Genomic DNA, 26,502 nt, shown 5'->3' with positions numbered 1-26,502 from the left:
CAGCTTTTATTTTCGTTATGTAGTGGTATAGATTTGGCCAGGTTTGGGCCAACACTGACGAAAAATGAATTAAATTCCTCAGCCATTTTTTCACCACTTACCTCAGTATTCTGTTGATTCATTAAGTATAGTGGCTGACTATAATTTATTTTACCGCCCATAACCTCCCTTAAGACTTTCCACATTCCTTTGATATTACTTTTGTTTTCCATTAACAAGTTTGTATAATAATCTTTCTTTGCACGTCTCATTACAGCAGTCAACTTATTTTTATAGGCTTTATATTTTTTTTCTGCATTTATTGTCTGATATTTTACAAAGTCGCGATAAAGCTTGTTCTTCATTTTGCAAGACTTCAATATACCCTTTGTTATCCAAGGTTTATTTTTTTTTTTTCCTGCTATATCATACCGTATTTTTGTTGGGCAATTTTTATTATATAACCATAGATACTTTTTTAAGAATGACTCATAAACTTTGTTTACATTATTTGTACTATAAACGTTTTCCCAGTGTTCTTTCATAAGATCATCCCTAAATTTATTTAGTCATTCCTCAGTTCTGGACCGAATGACTTTGGGGCACTTTTCTTTGTTTGTTTTCACTTTACAAAAGTCAGTTACAAATATGGGTAAATGATCAGTTGTATCATTTATCAAAAGACCACTTTTGACAGTTTTATCAAGTATATTAACAAAAATGTTATCAATTAATGTGGCACAGTTGGAGGTTATTCGGCTAGGCCTGGTAATAGTTGGATAAAGGCCTCTGCTATATATTAAATCTAGGAAATCTGAACTACTGGAATGATTAGACACATTCAAGAGATTTATGTTGAAGTCTCCACAAATTATAGATTGTTTGTTTTCATTCATCCCAACTAATAATTGCTCCAACTTGTTATTAAATGCTGTAATGCTAGACCCTGGAGTTCTATATATGCATGTGACAACAATATTCCTCTGTTTGTTCATTTCGATCTCAACGGTTAAACATTCCATTAAATCTTCTATTGCAGTAGTCATACACTCAATTGTTTTGCATTTCAACTCACTATTGACATAAAGAGCAACCCCCCCTCCTCTCTTCTTGATCCGATTAACATAAAACAATTCATAGCCCTCAAAATTAAATTCTGCACCTTTCGCATCCGTTAACCAAGTCTCAGACAGAGCTATAACTGTAAATTTATTTTTTAATGTGTTCAAATAATCATGTATTTTACTAAAATTTGAATACAGGCTTCTACAATTCAGATGAATAAGAGAAAATGACCCAGCCGTTTCTATGTTACTATTAAATTCTGCGTCTGTATAATATTTACATGTATCATTTGTGTTTGGGAATAAATTTGACTCGGAGTCCAGTTCATCCTGGTCATAGACACGACCTTCTGTGTATTCAGCTTGTGTAAGGATATGTTCACACACTGCGGACATCGCACTTAATTTATACAAATAAGCACTAGCCACAATGTTATATCCATACCTTAGTCGTCGTCAGTCTTTTCATTTTCATAGCCATCCAAGGAAACTCGAAGAGATTCAACGCTGGCTGTTATTTCCCCAGCGGGAGCGTGTTTGCTCCTACCGCGGGGGGACTGCCATCCCGCAGCCCGCAGCGCTGAGTCCCAATCCGGTTCTTTTCTTGGGACTTCCATCGTTACGCCAAAGTCCTTTAGACCCTCTGCTGCTTCTCGTGGGTTTCCAAAAATCTTAGTCTTTCCATCCTGCAGAAACAGCATGAGTTTTGCGGGATAGAGAATGCGAGACTTGATTTTTCGCTCCTGGAGTTGTTTCCTTGCGCTCCTGTATTTTGCGCGCTCCTTAAACACTTCGGTGGTGTAATCCTCGTCAAAATATATCCGTTGATCCTTGATACGAATGTCCTTTAGAGACCATGCAGCATGTAGCACTCGTTGTTTCTCCTTAAAACTTCGAAAACAAACGATAATAGATCTGGTGAAGTCCGCAGCAGCGCGTCCCGCGGAGACACCTGTTGCTGCGACGCGATGCGCCCTTTCAATGTAAATCTCCTCCCGGATATTAAGGTGCTCACGAATTAGCTTTTCTAAGAACACAATCATATTGCTACCTTCTGTTTTCTCCGGTACTGCGTAAATTCTTAAATTATTTCTCCGTGAACGGCCTTCAAGATCCTCACACTTCTCCTCAAGGTACTTTTGTTTACGCATCAGCTGAAACAGCACTTTAGTCAGATCCATGCTACGGTCCTCGTTATCTCCAATCCTCTGTTCGGCGTCATTCACCCTTGTTTTTAATTCTTCGAAGTTCAGTTTTATGTCGCTCACTTCCTTCCGAAGCACACCAAAGTTCCCTGCCGTTTCAGTTCGAAATAGTTTGAGTTCCTTCAGTATTTCAGACGTACCATCGACGCTGCCAGCGCCCTTTTCCTCCTGGCAGGTTTGGCTTGCTGGCGTGGCATCCAACTCGACTCGTTTTGGATTTGTTTTTGGCATTATTTGTAGTTCCTTTTTTCATTGAATGATAACTTGATGTTTCAAATTGACATACAGTTTATCTGAGTCCACAAACAGTAGTCAGTGTTTCAAGTTTTAGCTTTTGTTTGTCAAGCGTTTCACCCTGGCACCGGCTGTTCGGCCATCTTTATGATTTCATTTGCTCAAAATAAACTTTAATAGAAAACAAAATGTCTCTGTCTTCTTATTGTCAGATCAGAAAAAAATGTATGTTTTTGCATTATATATAAACATTCAAAGATCATGTAACCATTATGTTGCTATAACAACGAAGAATTTGAGCTCAGAGGCGACTTCCTCATCTCTCAGCCATCGGGTCGTGCAATAGGAACTACTTTCTTCAACAGTATTTTCAAAGACATCAGCATTCACACAAAGCAGCAAATAAGCCTGTTGTTCTCGAGAAATGGTTCCCAAACTCTTCAGTCCGTGACCCCCAAAATCACTCGGGAACCCCTTGTGTAAAATGTAATTAGCATTTATAATGATTTAAGGTGCAAAACATTTAGAATCTGCTTTAATGATGTTAGTCTGGAGAACTGGAGAAACATATCGTCACTCTGTCCTGGGGCACGTTTAAGAAACAGAACAATCATTAAGTTTGCAGACGACACAACAGTGGTGGGCTTCATCAGCAACAGAGACGAGTCAAACTACAGGAGTGAGGTGAGCAGTCTGGCCACGTGGTGCACACAGAACAATCTCTCTCTAAAGATGGAGAAGACAACAGAGATTGTTGTGGACTTTGGAAGAGCGCGGGTCCAGGATGGTCCTCTAACAATCAACGGTGCTGCAGTGGAGAGGGTGACCAGCACTAAGTTCCTGGGTGTGCACATCACAGAGGAGCTCTCCTGGACCCTGCACACTACATCACTGGTCAAGAAAAGCATTCAGCGTCTATACTTTTTCCACAAACTGAGAAGAGCCAGAGTCCCAGCCTCCGTTATGTACAACTTCTACAGAGGAAAAATAAAGAGCATCTTGAACACCTGCTCCAAATGCGGCCCTGCAGGCTGAAAAAAAACCCTGACCCATCACGACTTATGAGTAACTTAGCATTAACGTGTGTCAGCGATCACATGACTCACCAGTGACTCCTGGCCCACGTCGAGGAATGTTGACGTACTTGCCATGTGCCGCCCCGCGCTTCAGCGAGCTCATCACTGATACAAAACTTACCCATAACTGATCCAGCGTACGCCAGCCAAGGTGTGACAGCCCCATGAGATACAAGCGACTTTAGATACAATATGTGCCTGAGGTTTGCAACTTTCAGAGTGTCCAGCTTCAGCTCAGGAAAATCAAAGAGCAGAATCGTACGTGCTAACAAAATAATATTCAATCAACGTAGTTTTTGTAATTATTATACAAAAAAAGCTGTGGGTTGTTCATTATTATTGGCTGCTTTGTTTGTTTTTTTAGAGTGAATTGCAAATGTTTAAAGCAGTACTAAGTAACTCTTGCCCCTAGAGGCCATAAGCGCAATTGCAGGTGTTGTAGCAAGTTGCGATTATTTCACTTATTAATTGTCCGTGAGAGTAAATACTACGCTGACAGGAAAGACAAAGGGACAGAGGGATATTGTTCATCCAACTACACAATGGAGATCATTTTTTTCACTCAAACTTGGGCTGCAAGTACTGTTTAAGTGGCGCTAGCCCGCGGTTAGCTTTGCCCGTTAGCATGTTAGCTTCTTCTTCGTGATTCCATTAGTGTGTATTGGTGGCTCCGGTCCGGTGGCAGTCAAGTTACAAGCATGGTTTTCTGGCCAGAGACACCAGGGGGAGATGAAAGACCCTCCAATCATCCCATTAACACTTGTATTTCCCCCACAGGGACTACGGAACGGATTTATTAAGGTAAACAAGTTACTTAGTACTGCTTTAAAACTAACTGATGATTTTATTAATATATATTTCTAATTCTAGATACAGAAAATTAAACCAACTACACTGTCATTTTGTGAATTTGTATTGTTTAATTTTAATGGACTATTTAATTAAATGTTAAAAGACTCAATAAAAATGTTGCATATTCTTTACGGGTTTAATCTAGTATAGAAATTAGAAATAACTATTTTTGTCCGTTTTTAATTTACACAGCCTCTCATTTATTACATTTGTGAATAATGTACCGAGACAGCTAAGGAGCGTGATCCCCCTGTACTTGTTTCAGTCCTTCACATCTCCTTTATTCTTATATATTGGCACAATAAGATCTAGGAGCCAGTCGTCAGAGATGACCCCAGAGTCCAAGATCCTATTAAACAAAGTAACATTTATAGGCAGGAACATCTCTGCTGTGCTCTTGACGTATTCGTTGTTGACTCTCTCCACTCCGGCTGCTTTTCCTGTGTTTAGTTTTTGTATTGCTTTATTCATTTCATCTTCTGTGATACAGTTGTTTAATATGTCGTCGTCGTTCTCATCTTCATCAGAGACAGCCTCAGTGAAACCCTGTATCGGCTCATCTGAGTCTTCAAAGTACTTGGAACGCATCAACAGACTGTAACCTTAGTGAGACTGTAACCTTAGTTTGGTTCCTTCTACAAAACAGAAGCTGCAGCATTATCAAGATAAATGTGAGAAAACATAAACATGTGGTCAGCGTTTCTGATCAAAAACACTTCACACTTTGCTGCCTTTTCGGCTGGCCCGACTTCTTCAATTTGTGCATCATTATTGCAGCTTTCAGCGTGTCCCGCTTCAGTTCAGATGAAAGACATCAGGCAGCAGAGACGTAAGTGCGCACAAGACTTTCTATGATCAATGTAGTTTTGGTAATAATTGTACAAAAAAGATAAATAATTATCATCAGCACTATTTGCTGCTAACTTTGAAAATGCAAACATTTAAAACTTGCTGCTGGATTTAATGTTTTTGAACATTTTTGGAAAAGAAAGTCATTTCCTATTTGTTGTTTCAAATGTTTTACTGTTTAATGTTAATGTGGTTTCTATTGTTTTGTGCAGTAATAAACTCAATAAGCAGAAAACACATTCCACGTTGACAGTTGTTATGTAATAAACAAAAAAAATGAATAACTGTATAACTAACTAACTCCAAACTCTGTTGTTTTTGTCCGTTCATTCAGATGTTTGGTGTTTTGAATGTTCTGCTTGTGGGCGGCTTCCTGCTGCGCGGTACGTTGACTTTATTTAGACACGTCTGAGTTTGACTCAGTTTTCAGTATAATAATAATGTGTGTTTTGTAGGTGCCCTGGGTGAAGAGTTCAGTGTGTTTTTGACGAAACAAATAGAGGCTTTGAGCGGCTCATGTGTCACGATAACCTGCTCCTTCACTGTACAGAAAGGATATGATAAATACTTACACAGCGGTTGCAAAGCTCTATGGATAGATGAGAAAGATAGAAATAGAGTTTTTACAGGACAGACAGGAGACGTAACCCAGAAGAACTGCACCACAACTCTGTACAACATCAATCACCAACAACATCATGGGACGTTTTACTTCAGACTGCAGTGTGACAATCCCTTGAAATATAACTTTATAAATCCCACAGTAAATATTAAAGTCACAGGTGTGTATTTCACTGATCTTTCATGACTTTTCTGTGACTTGCTCCTGTGGTGATGATGTGTCTGTCCCAGGTGCCCCGCCCGCTCTGACCCTGACTCCGCCCACTCTGAGTGTGACTGAGGGGGAGTCAGTGAGTGTGCAGTGCTCTGCTCCTGTCCCCTGTCTGTCTCTGCCTCCCACTCTGACATGGAGCCCTGTCCTGGGGGACGTTCAGGAGACGTTTAAGAAACAGAACAACGCCTTTGTCAAAGTGTCCACTCTGAACTTCACTGCCTCTCACAGTCACCATGAGAAGAACATCACCTGCTCTGCGCTCTACAGCAGGGGAGATGTTATATCTGTGTTATTTCTTACGGCTCAGTTAAAGATTAAACTCAAATGTAAGTTGCCTTTATTCTATTGAATGATTGTGTAAATGTTAATCAAAGGTTCTCTGAATCTTTCACTCAGTGTGTCATTGAAGTGCCACGATGTTGCTGTTATGAGTCTTGTCAGATGATTCAAAAACAAGTTTCAGCATTTCCTGCGTGAGAATAACAAAGCTATTTCCAGCCTGATTCCTTCCAGTCTGTGACACTGAAGTGCAGCAGTGACGCCCACTCCCCTGTACAGCTCTACTGCTGATATACAAGTGTTCGCTCTGATCAGAAACTCAGCTATTTTAAACACTGAAACCTGTTAAGATACTTCTGCCGCTTTCTGTGAAGCTGACGTAGGATCTAAGAACTCCACTGTCACTCAGTTGAATGTCCAGTGTATGTTTTTTTAAAATGTCATGTTTGTTTGTATTTCATTTGTCACTCTCATCATTGCAGTTGCCCCAAAGATCGTGAGCTCTTCCAACTGCTCTGGAGACTGGACACAGATGAGCTGTCAGTGTGAGGCTGAGGGGAACCCCTCTCCCCTGATACAGTGGTATTTCCCAGGAGTCTCTGCAACAAACATCTCCATCACCAGTGAAGCTCTGAGCGACACATCTGTGAGGAGCATCATCACTGTTAAAGACGCTCAGTGGAAAGATCCAGTCTCTTTGCTCTGTCACAGCAGCAACTCTCTGGGATCTGACAAACAAACATTTACTGCTCCAGTGTTTCAAGATGAAAAGCTTCCTCAGTGTCAAGGTGTTTTTTATGAATATACCACTGCTTTATTTTACCTTCTTTCCACCAAGTCACACATGAATCATCCAGAATAATGTCTCTTTACTGTTTGTGATCCTGTTCAGGTGATGTGATGATCCGACTCTTCTTTGCTCTCAGAGTGGTCAGTCTGCTCGTGTTCCCATGTGCTCTGCTGTTCGCTGTGAGGTGAGAGACAATACTGTGGGTGCACTGAGGCCACACATAATGTGACACAATACAACGTGTCTAACTTGATTTCAGGACAGCTCGTGGTCAGAAAGCTCAGCCTGCAGCAGTGGAGAAGGACAGAGTGTCTGAGGCACCAGTGGACGACTACCAGAACTCCTGTGTTTAGAGGACGAGTCTTTACCCAGAATCCTTCAGAACACAGGAGCGGAGGAACAGAAGTCCTTTCAGAGACCGACTGTGGCGTTCACTGTCCTTTTTAAACGTAGAGCAATGTTTAAGTGCCGTTATGGACACTTTTTAGATGCACATGATCATTTTTATTCTGTATATCCTGAAAACTGTGTGTTTTGTCACAAAGGAACAAAGGCACAATGTTTTATTATCCCTTCTTTTTTCCTCATATTATGATTTCATTTGCTCAAAATAAACTTTAATAGAAAACAAAATGTCTCTGTCTTCTTATTGTCAGATCAGAAAAAAATATATGTTTTTGCATTATATATAAACATTCAAAGAACATATAACCATTATGTTGCTATAACAACGAAGAATATGAGCTCAGAGGCGACTTCCTCATCTCTCAGCCATCGGGTTGTGCAATAGGAACTACTTTCTTCAACAGTATTTTCAAAGACATCAGCATTCACACAAAGCAGCAAATAAGCCTGTTGTTCTCGAGCAATGGTTCCCAAACTCTTCACTCCGTGACCCCCAAAATCACTCGGGAACCCCTTGTGTAAAATGTAATTAGCATTTATAATGATAAGGTGCAAAATATTTAGAATCTGCTTTAATGATGTTAGTCTGGAGAACTGTAGGAACATATTGTCACTCTGTCCTGGGGGACGTTTAAGAAACAGAACAATCATTAAGTTTGCACACGACACAACAGTGGTGGGCTTCATCAGCAACAGAGACGAGTCAAACTACAGGAGTGAGGTGAGCAGTCTGGCCATGTGGTGCACACAGAACAATCTCTCTCTAAAGATGAAGAAGACAACAGAGATTGTTGTGGACTTTGGAAGAGCGCGGGTCCAGCATGCTCCTCTAACAATCAACGGTGCTGCTGTGGAGAGGGCGACCAGCACTAAGTTCCTGGGTGTGCACATCACAGAGGAGCTCTCCTGGACCATGCACACTACATCACTGGTCAAGAACAGTATTCAGCGTCTTTACTTTTTCCTGAGAAGAGCCAGAGACCCAGCCTCCGTTATGTGCAACTTTTACAGAGGGACTATAGAGAGCATCCTGACCAGCTCCATCACTGTGTGGCACGGCGCCAGCACTGCCTCCTGCCGAAGGAGCCTCCAGCACATCATGAGAGCAGCGGAGAAGATCTGCGGAGCTCCTCTCCCTCTATTAAGGACATGTACTCCACTCGTCTCACCCGCAAAGCCGTCAAAATCGCCAGGGACCCTTCGCACCCATCACACAGTCTCTTCAAGGTTATGCCTTCAGGGAGGAGACTGCGGCATCTACGGGTCAGTCCCAGTCGACTGAGGAGCAGTTTCATACATAAGCCATCGGGAAGCTGAACTCCCTGCCCTCCCTCCCTCCCGCCCCTCTTCCCCCGCTCCACAATCAAGGATGAGAGAAGCATCATTTCAAATCATTCACATGGTTTGACAAATAAAAAATCTTTAATATGCCAATAGCTATTGTTCATTTCAAGCATATCTTTGTACGTAATGAAATGCGGACGGATCATATTTGTATGGCGTAATTTTTTTGGTGGGGCGGGTTATAAAAATAGAAATAATGTTGCTGGGGCGGGTAGAACCTGCTCCAAATGCGGCCCTGCAGGCTGAAAAAAACACCCTGACCCATCACGACTTATGAGTAACTTAGCATTAACGTGTGTCAGCGATCACATGACTCACCAGTGACTTCTGGCCCACGTATGCGGGACGTGTGAGCAGACGCTGGCCCACGTGTGCGGGACGTGTGAGCAGACGCTGGCCCACGTCGAGGAATGTTGACGTACTTGCCATGTGCCGCCCCGCGCTTCAGCGAGCTCATCACTGATACAAAACTTACCCATAACTGATCCAGCGTACGCCAGCCAAGGTGTGACAGCCCCATGAGATACAAGCCACTTTAGATACAATATGTGCCTGAGGTTTGCAACTTTCAGAGTGTCCAGCTTCAGCTCAGGAAAATCAAAGAGCAGAATCGTACGTGCTAACAAAGTAATGTTCAATCAATGTGGTTTTTGTAATTATTATACAAAAAAAGCTGTGGGTTGTTCATTATTATTGGCTATTTTTTTTTTTTTTTTTTAATGTTTAAAGCAGTACTAAGTAACTCTTGCCCCTAGAGGCCATGAGCGCAATTGCAGGTGTTGTAGCAAGTTGCGATTTTTTCACTTATTAATTGTCCGTGAGAGTAAATACTACGCTGACAGGAAAGACAAAGGGACAGAGGGATATTGTTCATCCAATTACACAATGGAGATCATTTTGTTCACTCAAACTTGGCTGTAAATACTGTTTAAGTGGCGCTAGCCCGCTGTTAGCTTTGCCCGTTAGCCTGTTAGCTTCTTCTTTGTGATTCCATTAGTGTGTATTGGTGGCTCCGGTCCGGTGGCAGTCAAGTTACAAGCATGGCTTTCTGGCCAGAGACACCAGGGGGAGATGAAAGACCCTCCAATCATCCCATAAACACTTGTATTTCCCCCACAGGGACAACGGAAAGGATTTATTAAGGTAAACACGTTACTTAGTACTGCTTTAAAACTAACTGATGATTTTATTAATATATATTTCTAATTCTAGATACAGAAAATTAAACCAACTATACTGTCATTTTGTGAATTTGTATTGTTTAATTTTAATGGACTATTTGATTAAATGTTGAAGGACTCAATAAAAATGTTACATATTCTTTACGGGTTTAATCTAGTATAGAAATTAGAAATAACTATTTTTGTCCGTTTTTAATTTACACAGCCTCTCATTTATTACATTTGTGAATAATTTACCGAGACAGCTAAGGAGCGTGATCCCCCTGTACTTGTTTCAGTCCTTCACATCTCCTTCATTCTTATATATTGGCACAATAAGATCTAGGAGCCAGTCGTCAGAGATGACACCAGAGTCCAAGATCCTATTAAACAAAGTAACATTTATAGGCAGGAACATCTCTGCTGTGCTCTTGATGTATTCGTTGTTGACTCTCTCCACTCCAGCTGCTTTTCCTGTGTTTAGTTTTTGTATTGCTTTATTCATTTCATCTTCTGTGATACAGTTGTTTAATATGTTGTCGTCGTTCTCATCTTCATCAGAGACAGCCTCAGTGAAATCCTGTATCGACTCATCTGAGTCTTCAAAGTACTTGGAACGCATCAATAGATATTGGACGATGCTCTTTATGTTTATTAGATTGATTCAGTTTCCTCTTAAATACCTTTGGGTTTTTCGATCTTAGCCTGGAAAGCTCTGTTGGATGTTTCGAAGTGGTCTCTTTTAGCTGTTCAGATCTGGCCACCGTGTTTTGCTTGGGATGGATTCTCTTTACTCTGTTATACTGTTTTTGTTTTTGTCTACATTGGTCATTGTTGTGGGCACGGGCACAAATGAAAAGAGGCGGCTGCTTGTCGTCTCATTACTTTGCAGGTCCTGTTTTACTACACAGATCTTTAGCCTTCAGAATGAGACTGTAACCTTAGTTTGGTTCCCACTACAAAACAGAAGCTGCAGCGTTATCAAGATAAATGTGAGAAAACATAAACATGTGGTCAGCGTTTCTGATCAAAAACACTTCACACTTTGCTGCCTTTTCGGTTCGCCCGACTTCTTCAATTTGTGCATCATTATTGCAGCTTTCAGTGTGTCCCGCTTCAGTTCAGATGAAAGACATCAGGCAGCAGAGACGTAAGTGCGCACAAGACTTTCTATGATCAATGTAGTTTTGGTAATAATTGTACAAAAAAGATAAATAATTATTATCAGCACTATTTGCTGTTAACTTTGAAAATGCAAAACATTTAAAACTTGCTGCTGGATTTAATGTTTTTGAACATTTTTGGAAAAGAAAGTCATTTCCTATTGTTTGTTGTTTCAAATGTTTTATTGTTTAATGTTAATGTGGTTTCTATTGTTTTGTGCAGTAATAAACTTAATAAGCAGAAAACACATTCCACGTTGACAGTTGTTATGTAATAAACAAAAATAATGAATAACTGTATAACTAACTAACTAACTCCAAACTCTGTTGTTTTGGTCCGTTCATTCAGATGTTTGGTGTTTTGAATGTTCTGCTTGTGGGCGGCTTCCTGCTGCGCGGTACGTTCACTTTATTTAGACACGTCTGAGTTTGACTCAGTTTTCAGTATAATAATAATGTGTGTTTTGTAGGTGCCCTGGGTGAAGAGTTCAGTTTGTCTTTGACGGAACAAATAGAGGCTGTGAGCGGCTCATGTGTCACGATAACCTGCTCCTTCACTGTAGAGGATAGATTTGAAAAAGACTTACACAGCGGTTGTAAAGCTCAATGGATAGATAACAACAACAACAAAAGAGCTTTTACAGGACAGACAGGGGACTTAACCCAGAAGAACTGCACCACAACTCTGTACAACATCAATCACCAACAACATCATGGGACTTTTTTCTTCAGACTGCAGTGTGACAATCCCTTGAAGTGGTACTTTTCAAATCCCACAGTAAATATTCAAGTCACAGGTGTGTATTTCACTGATCTTTCATGACTTTTCTGTGACTTGCTCCTGTGGTGATGATGTCTCTGTCCCAGGTGCCCCGCCCGCTCTGACCCTGACTCCGCCCACTCTGAGTGTGACTGAGGGGGAGTCAGTGAGTGTGCAGTGCTCTGCTCCTGTCCCCTGTCTGTCTCTGCCTCCCACTCTGACATGGAGCCCTGTCCTGGGGGACGTCCAGGAGACGTTTAAGAAACAGAACAACGCCTTTGTCAAAGTGTCCACTCTGAGCTTCACTGCCTCTCACAGTCACCATGAGAAGAACATCACCTGCTCTGCGCTCTACAGCAGGGGAGATGTCACATCTGAGCTACGTCTTAGTGACCAGAGGAAGACTGAGGTCAAATGTAAGTTTCCTTTATTCTATTGAATGAGTGTGTAAATGTTAATCAAAGGTTTTCTGAACATCTTTCACTCAGTGTGTCATTGAAGTGCCCTGATGTTGCTGTTGCCTGTCTGTCAGCTCATTGTTCTGATGCTTCATTGTTCACAGATCGACCCAGAAACCTCTCAGTGACAGTGAGTCCTCCTGGTGCTGTGCCTGAACACAGTGATGTGACACTGAAGTGCAGCAGTGAGGCCCACCCCCCTGCACAGCTCTACCACTGGTATCACTCTGATGGAGTCAAACACACTCTGATCGGAAACTCATCTGTTTTAAACATTAAAGCCTCTAAAGACACGACTGCTGTTTTCTGTGTGGCTCAGAATGATGTCGGACGTGAGAACTCCACCGCCACTCAGCTGGAGATAATGTGTACGACTTTACAAATGTCATGTTTTTATTTTGCTTTGTAACATAATATGGACTCTTGTCATTGCAGTTGCTCCAAAGATCGTGAGCTCTTCCAACTGCTCTTCCAACTGGACACAGATGAGCTGTCAGTGTGAGGCTGAGGGGAACCCCTCTCCCCTGATACAGTGGTATTTCCCAGGAGTCTCTGCAACAAACATCTCCATCACCAGTGAAGCTCTGAGCGACACATCTGTGAGGAGCATCATCACTGTTGAAGACGCTCAGTGGAAAGATCCAGTCTCTTTGCTCTGTCACAGCAGCAACTCTCTGGGATCTGACGCACAAACATTTACTGCTCCAGTGTTTAAAGATGAAAAGCTTCCTCAGTGTCAAGGTGTTTTTTATGAATATACCACTGCTTTATTTTACCTTCTTTCCACCAAGTCACACATGAATCATCCAGAATAATGTCTCTTTACTGTTTGTGATTGTGTTCAGGTGATGTGATGATCCGACTCTTCTTTGCTCTCAGAGTGGTCAGTCTGCTCGTGTTCCCATGTGCTCTGCTGTTCGCTGTGAGGTGAGAGACAATACTGTGGGTGCACTGAGGCCACACATAATGTGACACAATACAACGTGTCTAACTTGATTTCAGGACAGCTCGTGGTCAGAAAGCTCAGCCTGCAGCAGTGGAGAAGGACAGAGTGTCTGAGGCACCAGTGGACGACTACGAGAACTCCTGTGTTTAGAGGACGAGTCTTTACCCAGAATCCTTCAGAACACAGGAGCGGAGGAACAGAAGTCCTTTCAGAGACCGACTGTGGCGTTCACTGTCCTTTTTAAACGTAGAGCAATGTTTAAGTTATGGACACTTTGTCAGCTTGTTAGAGTTTAAGATGCACTTGATCATTTTTATTCTGTATATCCTGAAACTGTGTATTCTGAACAAACAATAAAATATGCTTGAAATAATCACTTCTTTCAACATTTAGGGGAAGGCACAATGTTTTATTATCCCTTCTTTTTTCCTCATATTATGATTTCATTTGCTCAAAATAAACTTAATAGAAAACAAATTGTCTCTTTCTTCTTATAGTCAGATCAGAAAAAAATATGTTTTTGCATTATATATAAACATTCAAAGATCATATGTAACCGAAGGGTGAGGACTGAGGGTAACACAAGTACAAAGGATGCAGTAGATGGTCAAAAAGAGACACAGTCGAGTTAGGATTTTAAAAATATTTCATTTATTTATGTACTTTCTACTGCATAATTTATTTAAACACAGCTAAAGTGTTAAAGAAGATAACTAGTGAAAATGACTAGTTACTTAGCTTAAAAATGCCCTGGACTGGCCGACCGCAGATGCACCTAGTGGGGGCGCAATAAGTTGGGGACAGTACTCACCACGCTCCGTGTACCACACACACACGCACACATACAAGCAAAAGCAGATCAAAACTAGGGCAAACTAAACGTGCAAATATGTGAGGGAGTGCAAAAATACCAAAACACACGCGGAGTGATGGAGCAGGAGTGAAGGACTACCACCAAACCCCCCACCATCTGGGGCAACCACGCCCGGACCAGATCCTGGAGCAGAGGACAAAACTTAGGAGACAGAAACAAAACCAAAATCGAACCAATAATACGAAATGATTACGATACCAAAACGTAAACAAAACACATTAACCTATAGTTTTAACATGTAAATCAATCATTAATTAGACCCAAATAAAAACAGCAATGGCCAACAGCGTCTACGGAGCAAACACATAATATTAACAAACTAGAAATGCAATGGCTGCGCCATTGCGATTGACTGCGTAAATGCGGGAAGCGAATGCAGAAATTGCATAAACTCTTCAAATTGCATAATCAAATTTGCATAAACTGGTAAAATGCATAAAATGTCATGTTGCATAAACTGTATAAACTGCATAAAGTGGTAAAATGCATGAATGGGTTAATTTGCATAAATTGTGTAAATTGCATAAACTCTTTAAAATTGATAAATCCTAAATGGCATAAACTCTTAAGTTGCATAAACTGGTTAAATCCCATAAAGTGGTTACTTTGCATAAATTGTTAATATTGCATAAACTTTTATATTCCATAAACTGGTCAAACTGTTGAAATGGCCTCAGTGCTTCAATGGCAGAAGCTGCACAAATGGCTGAAGGCCTGGAGTTTCCCCATTGGCTGGATTCCCACATACACACCAATGCAAAAATTTCAAACTCCCGTATAAAAAAACTGGAAAACTGCAGAAGGCCAATTTTTTCTCAAAACCCACAAGTTGCAGAAGCTGAACATGCACAAAGTGCAGAAATTGCAGAAAATGCAGAAAAAAGTGCAGAAAAGCATGGATTTGTGGCAGCCCCATTATAAGTCAATGGGAAAAATCTCCGACATTTTGGCCGATTGCGGAAAAACCATAAGTTGCAGAAGTCCCAAAAGTAATAGCACCCTTCTCCTCAACATGCGGAACGTTTTGATGCATAACTTGCATAAATTGCACAAAGCATGAAGGTGCTGAAAGCTCTAGAAAATCGGGAAAAAGATGGAAGAGGAATAATAATAAAGAACATGAAAACCAATAATTGACTGCGGAAGAATTCCGCAGTCAATCAAAAAAATGAACATGCACGACAATATGACCATGGCATGACAATGACATATGTATTATGTAGCCTACCTACGAGGAACTATGTTTTGGCCACATTAGCTCTCCAAGCCACGGACACGCATCGGGCCACCCGTGTCAGCATCTACAACACAGTAACGGGATTGGCAACACATAGACACCAATATATGCACTCACCGCGAGCACTACAACACGCAGACATACCCGGGTTACAGCACACCAGCTATGAAAGGGCAGTGATAGCGGGTGGCAGTCTGGCGAGGGAGAGAGCAGCGTCTACCGGCATACAAGCCGCATAAATGCTAACACCGGCTGCATAGGAATGCGGAAGCTAAGGGGCGTGACGCAATACGGTGCCCCACAAGGCACAAACCCTACACCGGTTACACATATAGCCATTATGTTGCTATAACAACGAAGAATATGAGCTCAAAGGCGACTTCCTGATCTCTCAGCCATCGGGTGTGCAATAGGAACTACAGTGTGTGTTGAAAGACATAGGATGATGATGTTCGGCATTTACACAAGTATTATTAAGTATATCTGCAGACTCATTTTTCCCTAATAGACCTATGCACATTAAAGGGACTAGATGCAAGTTGGTAATTTTATACTCACTACTGCCACCTCAGGTCTTATGTGTAACTGCACCTTCTATGTTAAGCTCGTGCATGACGGTTCTTCAGACCCGAAGTGACACCTTTCTGAGTGACAGTGCAGGATTTTAGAGGCAGTTGTGGTGAACAGGTCTGGGCTCATTCTACACATTAGGATATGGCTGGAACATGAAGGGGAGGAAAATACATCATTTTTAAACTCTGTATAGTCCCTTTAAAGGTATAGTAATCTTAGTGTATGTTAACTTCTGACTTTGTAAAAAGTAATACAGAAAATGTGTCTCTCATTCTTCTGGCATTTGACATAAAGAAATTATTTTTAAAATTCTAATTGACTTAAAAAAAGTAAAGTTAATTCTGGTTTCATGTCAGACAGTGAGGAAATAAATGCAAATGTGTCTTTTATGAAGTTTATGTAAACATATGGTTCCCGCTGCTTATTGATAAGATCACATTTTCACATCTAATGCTCCCTGTATTTTATGCAAATTGTCATGTCCTATTTCTTGTTTACGACCTGCTAAAGAGTACTCGGCCGTAACAACTGCGTCACACAAGGCTTAGCCGAGGGGGATGAAAGTCTCTCAAGGTAAACACAATTTTTCACTCTTTTTAACTGTTTTCTGGCAAACTCAAGCCAAAACCGGGCCCTTATGGATGTTTTTTCACAGCAAATTGTTCTGTAGAAGCGAAAAACGGCACCCGTTGCTAACGTTAGCATAAATGTTGCACAAAGCTAACGTGGTTGCACATTTTAGATGAACATCTTGATCATGACGATCATTTTGATGCTGTGTATGTAACTGTTTGGGGAAGGCAAATTATAGTTTTCTCCCTTATTCTTTCCCATTTCAGTTGCTCAAAATGAACTTTAATAGAAACTAAATGTCTGTGTTTGTCCCAGATACACATAATAACAGCAATAATAATAATACTGTTGCAGATTGTTTCATTACAATCAGATTTATTTCCAGTCCATTTTGTTTTTTATTTATACAAAAGTAAAAGGAGCTGTAGGAGCTAGAAATATAGATTTAGAGAAAGCCAACTGCCTTTATTGTTTCATTTTCTTAATACTATTTTTTTGCCAGTGTCTTTTGCTCGTGGGGTACTTTGCATGGGGGCCTCTGCCCCAGGCCACAAGTGTCTTAGCAGCGCCGCTACAGAAACACAGACTTTCATAACTGTCCCCCTCACTTCACTCTCTTCACTGGGCTGTGGCTGAAAACAGGGGCTTAAGAAAAGGACAGAGACTATTGAGAATGTCTGGGCGGGAGTTTCACGTTGTTTTAAGAGAATGTGAAACTCGTGTCTGACACAAGGTTTATTTTTAGATCATACAAAACTGTCGGCTTGTTAACCTCTTTGGTCCGCGATTATGAGGCCGACTGATAAAACATAAAGAGCGATCTGAAGCATAAGGTGCAGGGATTGTTCTAGGAGAAGCCCTCTGCTCTCACTTCCCCCTCTCTCTGAGCTGCTCTCTGCTGCCCTGCAGAGCTGGTGGGTGAGACAGTGGAATCACAATGAACAAAGGCATGTTCATTTTGGATTTAATTGATTAAAGGATCTGTATCATGCTATTTTAGCCATTCCAAAGCAAAGTATAGGCATTCATATGAAATATTGTACCTCTACCACTATGGAACATGAGTATTTTCTGGAGGTATTTTTCAAACCGTAAGACACAATGGTTTGATTCAGTTAACTCCGCCCCCTCTCTCCGCTCATACAACCTTTGCAGTAGTAGAAATATAAATACATAGCAAAAAGTGAAGTTACTTCACGATGCAGTTATAAGGAGTTGACATGTGCAACACAGCTTCTTAAATGGCTGACACACATGCTAATATGCTAACACGCGATTGACTCACAACCACTTTGGTCCATCGCTGTTTATGTTATTTGACTTGCGTTGGTTATAAAAGTTAATCCACTTTGATTCTTGCGAAGGTTCATAAAAACATCCATGTGGAAATATTTGTCTTCTTGTTTGCAGTTTTCTACTGTATAATATGTTCTTAGCTTAAAGTGATATAACAGTTGTTTCTTTGCTATCTCCTGTGACCTCATATTGACCTTCTCCTTTTGACCTGAGTGACCATGAAATAAAGTTAGATTACAGTTGTTCACTTGTTGTTACAGTTGTATTTACGACATCTGTTTAAGGACATCTATTTTGGTGTCCTGGTAAAGAATGCTTTGTTGTAAACCACTCTCTGTGGTATAAAAGCTGCTGCTTTGTTAAACCGGCAGACTCTCCTGCGACTGTCTTCACGCTGTCATCTTGTGCTAATAAAGGCTCTAAGAACTACTTTGCTTTTTTGCATTGCATTTTTCTTAGCATTTTTGTTAGCCACAACATCCACATCCATCAGTGACACTATTTTGGTGATAATCACTGAATCCCAGAGAGAAATTCCAACTTCTGGCGAGTGGCCTCTTGTTTAGAAAGATTTAAAAAAGGACCGTCCTCGCAGCCAAACGTGCTTCTCCGTGACATTAGCATTAGGTTAGAGAAAAGACCAGGCGTCCAGAGTAGGTTAGAAAGAGCTCCTTCTTCACAGCTTTCTGTGCAAACATGACATCTGTTCAGACGCTCAGGGGTGCGTTTGTTTTTTCTGCAGGGGCAGAGCTGACCTGGAAGTTCACTTCCTTTTTTTTTTTTTCTCCTTTTATTCTTTCTTACAACAGAAATAATGAAAAAGCTGTTTTACAAATTAAAATAAGGCCGTAAGCATGAAATTAAGACATTACATTACAGACGTCGAGCACTTCCGTTCTTCTCTGACGACACAACTGAGCAAATCAGTGGTTTTCGGAGCAGCTGCTCAAAGAGCAGGATTCAGGAGGATTACTGAGAACTGAAGAAGTCGTTTTTGTATGATATAGCCCCTTTAATATAGGCTAATAAGGCTTATTGGGGCAGAACCAATGGTAAAGACCATGGCAAAGCTTTGGATAAACAAACTATAGGCTAATAGAAATAAATAAAAGGTATGGAGGGAAAAGGGCACTTCAGGGGCAGGGGCCAAAAGGGGCAGGTGCTCATGATACCAAAAATGTAAACATAGTGTTCGTCGGGGCTGAAACAGACTAAGCCTTTTTCTGATAGACTAAATATGAATTTGACTACTTTTTATTACTTGATATAATATGCTTTTAAAATACACTGCACATTACCTATTCACATTGTTTAAGCTGGGGCTCCATGGGGGTCAGATGCAGAACACAACCGCGAAACACAAAGCCTCACTTCACTGTTACGACCTGACGCTTTTAAACGCAAATTCTGATATACTTAAATAAACTTCAATAGAAAACAAAATGCCTCTGTCTTCTTATATAAAAAATAACAATGTTTTTCCATTTTATTTGACCATTCAAAGAACATATAACCATCACACAAGGAGGAATATGAGCTCACTCAGCCATCAGGTGTGCAATAGGAACTACTTACTTCAAAAGTGTTTTCTAAGACATAGGCTCATGACATTCAGCATTCACACAAGGCAGTAAATAAGCCTGTTGTTGTATGTAGAGCATAGTTGTCAAACTCTGGCCCGCGGGCTAAATTTGGCCCGCAATGTAATTATATTTGGCCCGCGAGGCTATACCAAATGACTACACGAGCTGGCCCACCGGTATTATACTTTTTTTTTTTCAGATTTTGCATATCTGGACTATTAAGTTATATATTGTATAGTAATGTTGCTTGTTCCATATTCAATGTTAAAGCAGTTCTTGTTTGGGTCCATATTAAAAGGTTCATTTGTTCAATGGTGGCCCGCGACTTTGTTCAAGTTTTACATTTTAGCCCACTGTGTATTTGAGTTTGACACCCCTGATGTAGAGTATTATCTCTTACCTGCAGACTCATTTTTTCCCTAATAGACCTATGCACATTACCATGATTTGGTTCCTTTGGTTCCTTCTCCTAAACAGAAGCTGCTGCGTTATCAAGATGAATGTAAGGGGGGGGGGGCGGATGCATCCTGTCTGATCAAAACCTCTCCACACTTTTCTAACCTTTAGACTCACTCTACTTCCTCAACCTTTGCATAATTATTGCTACTGTCAGTGTGTCCAGCTCCAGTTCAGGTGAAAGACATCAGGCAGCAGAGACGTAAGTGCTCACGAGAATATGTTCTTTTGTAATATTTGTACATATTGATTTCAAATTGTTTAATATTTAATTCTAATTTAGTTTCTATTGGTTTGTGCAGCTATAGACTATTTACATGTAAAATTTAACTTTACAGTTTTTTTTCATATATCATAAAATAAGATAAACTAATAACTATGTAACTATAAACTCTGTTGTTTTTGTCCGTTCATGCAGATGTTTGGTGTTTTGAATGTTCTGCTTGTGGGCGGCTTCCTGCTGTGCGGTACGTTGACTTTATTTAGACACGTCTGAGTTTGACTCAGTTTTCAGTATAATAATAATGTGTGTTTTGTAGGTGCCCTGGGTGAAGAGTTCAGTGTGTCTTTGACGGAACAAATAGAGGCTGTGAGCGGCTCATGTGTCACGATAACCTGCTCCTTCACTGTACAGGATGAATATGAAAAATACTTAAACAGCGGTTGTAAAGCTCTATGGATAGATAACAACAATAACAAAAGAGCTTTTACAGGACAGACAGGAGACTTAACCCAGAAGAACTGCACCACAACTCTGTACAACATCAATCACCAACATCATGGAACTTTTTTCTTCAGGCTGGAGTGTGACAATCCCTTGAAATATAACTTTATAAATCCCACAGTAAATATTAAAGTCACAGGTGTGTAATTCACTGATCTTTCATGACTTTTCTGTGACTTGCTCCTGTGGTGATGATGTCTCTGTCCCAGGTGCCCCGCCCGCTCTGACCCTGACTCCGCCCACTCTGAGTGTGACTGAGGGGGAGTCAGTGAGTGTGCAGTGCTCTGCTCCTGTCCCCTGTCTGTCTCTGCCTCCCACTCTGACATGGAGCCCTGTCCTGGGGGACGTTCAGGAGACGTCTAAGAAACAGAACAACGCCTTTGTCAAAGTGTCCACTCTGAGCTTCACTGCCTCTCACAGTCACCATGAGAAGAACATCACCTGCTCTGCGCTCTACAGCAGGGGAGATGTCACATCTGAGCTACGTCTTCGTGACCAGAGGAAGACTGAGGTCAAATGTAAGTTTCCTTTATTCTATTGAATGATTGTGTAATTGTTAATCAAAGGTTCTCTGAATCACTTTCACTCAGTGTGTCATTGAAGTGCCCTGATGTTGCTGTTATGAGTCTTGTCAGATGATTCAAAAACAAGTTTCAGCATTTCCTGAGTGAGAACAACAGAGCTATTTCCAGCCTGATTCCTTCCCGTCTGTGACACTGAAGTGCAGCAGTGACGCCCACTCCCCTGTACAGCTCTACTGCTGATATACAAGTGTTCGCTCTGATCAGAAACACATTTTAAACACTGAAACCTGTTAAGATACTTCTGCCGCTTTCTGTTAAGATGAGAATGACGTAGGATCTAAGAACTCCACTGTCACTCAGTTGAATGTCCAGTGTATGTTTTTTTTTCTTTAATTTCACGTTTGTTTGTATTTTCTTCGTCACTCTCGCCATTGCAGTTGCTCCAAAGATCGTGAGCTCTTCCAACTGCTCTGGAGACTGGACACAGATGAGCTGTCAGTGTGAGGCTGAGGGGAACCCCTCTCCCCTGATACAGTGGTATTTCCCAGGAGTCTCTGCAACAAACATCTCCATCACCAACGAGACTCTGAGCGACACATCTGTGAGGAGCATCATCACTGTTGAAGACGCTCAGTGGAAAGATCCAGTCTCTTTGCTCTGTCACAGCAGCAACTCTCTGGGATCTGACGCACAAACATTTACTTTCTCCACTTCAGATAAAGCACCAGAGCAGCAGAGCGTTCCTGGTAAATGATGTTTGTCATGTCATTTATGGCAGGGGCGTCCAAACTCTGAGCATCAAGGTCCACATATTAAAATAAGTTCCACAAACAAAGTCAAAAAATATTCCTGAGGGACAATCAGTATTTGGCAGTTGAAGTTTCGAGTAAATCCTGGCACTTTCTAAACAATAAAGGTTTGTAGAGAGTAGCTTTATAGAACACAGATTGGTGACACTGGTATATATTTGTCTCCCTGCCTTGGATGGATAACTGCTTCATAAATCCTTATCTACAATGGAAAACTTCTGTACAACTTACAGCTTCCGTAAACATCAACAGTCAAGTGGACTCGTGACATATTTTTGCTCTTCATAAAGATGTCAAATTTGGTAAACTCATCGGTGAATCATTCAGACTGGTGCGTCAAACAGGTTTTTCTTCTGCCAATACTCTGTCGTCCTGCAAGATTTCTGCCTATTGTGACTTCTGTTGGAGTTCTGAGAGCAGTCACAATGTGTTTCAGTGATGCATTTGTTCGTTTGGACACCTCTGTTTCTTGCTATGTTCTGATTCAAGATGAATGAATTCACTTCTAACCCTGCTCCATTCTTCTTTAGGACCAGATGTGCTGACTCTAGTCATGATAGCTCCAATTGCTGTTCTGGTGCTGCTTGTGTTGGTGCTGCTGTTTGTTATCAGGTATGAAGTCACTGTGATCTGGACTCATTTAAGCTTCACAACACACAGACTCTAAAGCTCTTATGTCAGGCTTTAGTCTTTTATTCTATCTAATCTCACTCTCATTCTTCTGGCCCATCTAAAAATGACATGTGTGCAACAAAATATTTTTGCCGCAAAAGCTCCAGCACAGTCGAAACTGATGGTAAAGACTTGGTTTGCTCATGCTATCTTAGAACTCTCTGCACTCCTTTCCAAGAGCTGTGTAGTATTAGAACATAAATGTCACTGTGTGCTTTTAGAAGAGGGACTGAGCAAATATGACACTAAAAATAAACACCACAGTTTTTGCACCCACTTATGTAGGCCTACGTATCACCAGAGGTCTGTGGCATCAAAGCTTTACAGACAGAGTGACGTTTGATTGTTTTATGTGAAATGCTTTTGCTAAAAATAAAGGGAGCTGGAATCTGAGATTAATGGTGAGATTAATCTCTCTTTTTACACATAAATGCAGAGTTTACGTTGCTTCTATGTATAAACAGTAGTAGTTAAAGCCCAAGCTCTAGTACTTTTATTACATTCATTGTGTCTTCTTGAGTGATAAACTTTTTGGTTTCTTTTTTAAAAGACACTAGGTTGAAACAAACAAAAGCTGTTCAATTACCTTACGCGTTTCGACGGACAAGGGAACTACTTTCGCCTCTGACGAAGACGGAAGTAGTTCCCTTGTCCATCGAAACGCGTAAGGTAATTGAACAGCTTTTGTTTGTTTCAACCTAGTGTCTTTTAAAAAAGAAACCAAAAGCGAGTGTTCAATAAATCTTTTGAAGAGGAACAGCTACCTCAAACTATGTACTTGGCTCATATTATAGTTATTCCTAAAAAAGGAAAAGATCCAGAGAGTTTTACCTCCTATCGCCCCATAAGCTTGCTCGGGGTCGATTTTAAAATACTCTCTAAAATTATAGCTAATAGATTGGAACAAGTAATCACAGATATAGTTAATGCAGATCAAACAGGGTTTATGAAAGGTCGCATGTCCTCAAATAATACAAGACGTTTAATTGATATAATTCATCATCTGGATCTGAATAAAATTCCAAGTGCCATTGTTGCGATGGACGCAGAGAAAGCATTTGATCGCATTGAACGAAAATATATGTTAGATGTTTTGCAAAAATGTGGCTTTCAATCCGATTTTATTCGATGGGTACAACTTTTATACAAGTCTCCCATCGCTTCAGTTTTGACAAACGGTCTTTTATCTACCCCATTTCATCTCAATAGAGGTACAGCCCAAGGAAGTCCCCTCTCTCCCTTGTTATTCTCTTTAGCTATAGAACCATTAGCAATAGCTGTCCGACAAGCACCCAATATTAAAGGAACAGTTATAGGTAAGACAGAACATAAAATTTTATTGTACGCGGATGATATCCTTTTGACATTAACAGACCCTGTCAACACGATGCCAATATTAGTAAATTGCGTGGAAGAATTTGGAAAAATTTCTGGTTACAAGGTTAACTTTACAAAATCAGAAATCATGACTTTGGGGATATCTCACGATCGGGAGCCAAATTTTGTAAAGCCCTTTCGATGGGCACCAGGGGGATTTACATATTTGGGAGTGAAGATAACTCCAAAGATAGATCAACTTTATGCTGAAAATATTCCCTCCATAATAAAACATGTGAAAGAAAAAATGATAAGCTGGAAGAAGCTTCCTCTATCCTTTCTTGGCAGAATCAATCTTATTAAGATGACTATTCTCCCCAAGGTGACTTACCCTTTGTCAATGCTCTTTATATTTTTGAAGAATAATCATATTAAAGATATAAACAAGGCATTATCTGACTTTGTATGGGCCGGCAGGAAGCCTAAAATAAAGTTAGATATTTTACAATTACCCAAAGAACAGGGTGGATGGGGCCTCCCTAACATTGCAAATTATGTATTATCAATGCAAGCTAGAATTATCTCAATATGGACAACTGATCATCCAAAGCCACCGTGGTTTGAGATAGAAAAAGAATATTGTGAACCGTTTTCTCCTATCAACATACTTGACAAATGCAGAGGAGAACTACCACAAGACCAAAGATAATTTTTTAATTACTAACGTGATTAGAGCCTGGAATGGGTTAAAGAAATTATTTGGCGCCAAGCATAAATTGTGTTGTTTAACAACACTGATTAATAACCCGGACTTGGCTGGAGAAGGTACTGGCTCTAACTTTCGCAAATGGCATGAAGCAGGAATCCACAACATTTTAAATCTTTGGAAGGACGGGCAATTTAAAACATTTGAATCCTTAAAAACAGAATACAAATTACCAACAGGAGATTTTTTCAAATATCTTCGGATTAGACATTATATTTACACCAAAATGAATACTCTTAACTTGCCAGAGGACTTTAATTTGTTAGAAAAGGGTTTATTAAGCTGTGCAAAACAAAGTCATTTTATTTCAAAATTTTACTCAAAGCTTCAACACCTGAACACTGACAGATTATAATTTAAAAGAACGGCATGGACAAATCTCCTGAAAACAACTATAGATATTGAATCCTGGGAAAAAATCTTGCTTCTACCCTCAAAAATATCAATCTGTAATAGATTTAGAGAACTTCAGTACAATATTTTACTAAATGTGTATATATCACCGCAAATGTACAGTAAATATACACCGGGGGCTTCTCCTAACTGCCCAAAATGTAAGACCATTCTTGGAACTAGATTCCACTGTCTTTGGGAGTGTGGAAAAATACATGAGTTTTGGAAAGCAGTATGCGGTGAGATTAGCGCAGTAACTCAACGGCTTATACAGCCTAGTCCACTATTATGTTTACTTGGTCTTATTTCGGGACCACTCACAGTGCATAAGGATACAATACAGTTTCTACTCATGATAGGGCGGAAGGCTATTATGACTAAATGGGTTGGGGATGAGCCACCTTCAATACAAATGTGGAGAGCCATGGTATTGGATATTGTTATTTTGGAAAGGCTGAGATTCTGTATTAAAGATCAATATGCAGTTTTTGTAGAAAAGTTTGGCAAAATGGTAGAATACATTAAAACTTAGTCGCATTGTCTGAAATACAACAATTTGGAAACTCACTGCTGTATGCACATTTTATTGTTTATTTTTGTATTGATTTACTTGGATCTGCATGGAAGTCATCTTTTATATAAAATGTATATCTGTACTGTACTGGACTGTTAAAACTTGAAAATGTTCAATAAAAAAAAAGTTAAAAAAAAAAAAAAAAAGAAAGAAACCAAAAAGTTTACAAGCTCTAGTAGTTTTATGTCTTATGAGTGCAGTTTGGCTCTGATAAGTTGTAGCTTTTTTGCCCTTTTAGTGGACTAATCGCTCCTCAGAGCATGTTTTGGTCGAGCAAGAAAACTTACACTGTAGATTCATGTATTTCACAGATCCCTGGTTGTTCGCCTCAGGAAGCTTCAGTCTCCTCCCGAGACCAACGAGCAACAGCCGGAGAACGCAGACGCAGCTGGAAGTGCCGCACGCAGCAGCAAAGACGACGTCATTTACGCCAATGTGACCTAGAAGACCCAAAGTGATCCATCGTGCAGCTCCGACCTGTTAGAGAAATAACAATGGTGTTCGAGACAGCTTGACCCAGTATGATAAATACCGATGTAATGTCATCCTCTAACACTACCTGGAGGAGCAGAGGAGCACTGTGGGAGATGCCAGGAAAAGCATTGTTCTCAAGGAAGTAGAGTGTGAATATGCCCAAGCAAAGTTTCAACCAAGAGCAGCAACAGGCCAATAGATTAAGACCAACAGAAAGCATAAAATGTTATTAGTTTTCAGATTCATTTCTTAAAGCAG

At 40.5% G+C, this 26,502-nt stretch overlaps 1 protein-coding gene and 2 long non-coding RNA genes across 3 annotated transcripts; all 3 read left to right on the top strand.

Annotated features, from left to right (window-relative positions):
• Positions 1-4,909: 4,909 nt before the first annotated feature.
• LOC306966068 (uncharacterized protein) lies at positions 4,910-26,246 on the top strand (the record flags this gene model as incomplete). The annotated part of the gene is made up of 12 exons (XM_079560702.1): positions 4,910-5,007; positions 5,977-6,041; positions 6,112-6,420; positions 6,856-7,019; positions 12,033-12,411; positions 12,558-12,821; positions 12,889-12,945; positions 20,925-21,226; positions 21,559-21,569; positions 21,612-21,985; positions 22,579-22,660; positions 26,082-26,246. 12 exons carry the CDS (start codon positions 4,910-4,912, stop codon positions 26,212-26,214), a joined length of 2,238 nt encoding a protein of 745 aa, XP_079416828.1. The 3' UTR covers positions 26,215-26,246.
• On the top strand, positions 13,115-13,650 carry LOC306967093. Its single transcript, XR_013793159.1, has 3 exons — positions 13,115-13,194; positions 13,299-13,380; positions 13,456-13,650. It is a non-coding gene; the product is annotated as an uncharacterized lncRNA (long non-coding RNA).
• LOC306967096 lies at positions 20,172-20,670 on the top strand. The gene is made up of 3 exons (XR_013793162.1): positions 20,172-20,193; positions 20,410-20,458; positions 20,531-20,670. It is a non-coding gene; the product is annotated as an uncharacterized lncRNA (long non-coding RNA).
• Positions 26,247-26,502: the final 256 nt, after the last annotated feature.

The sequence above is a fragment of the Gobius niger genome, assembly GCF_951799975.1.
Source record: "Gobius niger genome assembly, chromosome: 8".
NCBI lineage: Eukaryota > Metazoa > Chordata > Actinopteri > Gobiiformes > Gobiidae > Gobius > Gobius niger.
Note: the sequence above shows the minus strand (reverse complement) of the source record. Positions and strands in the feature narration are given on the sequence as shown.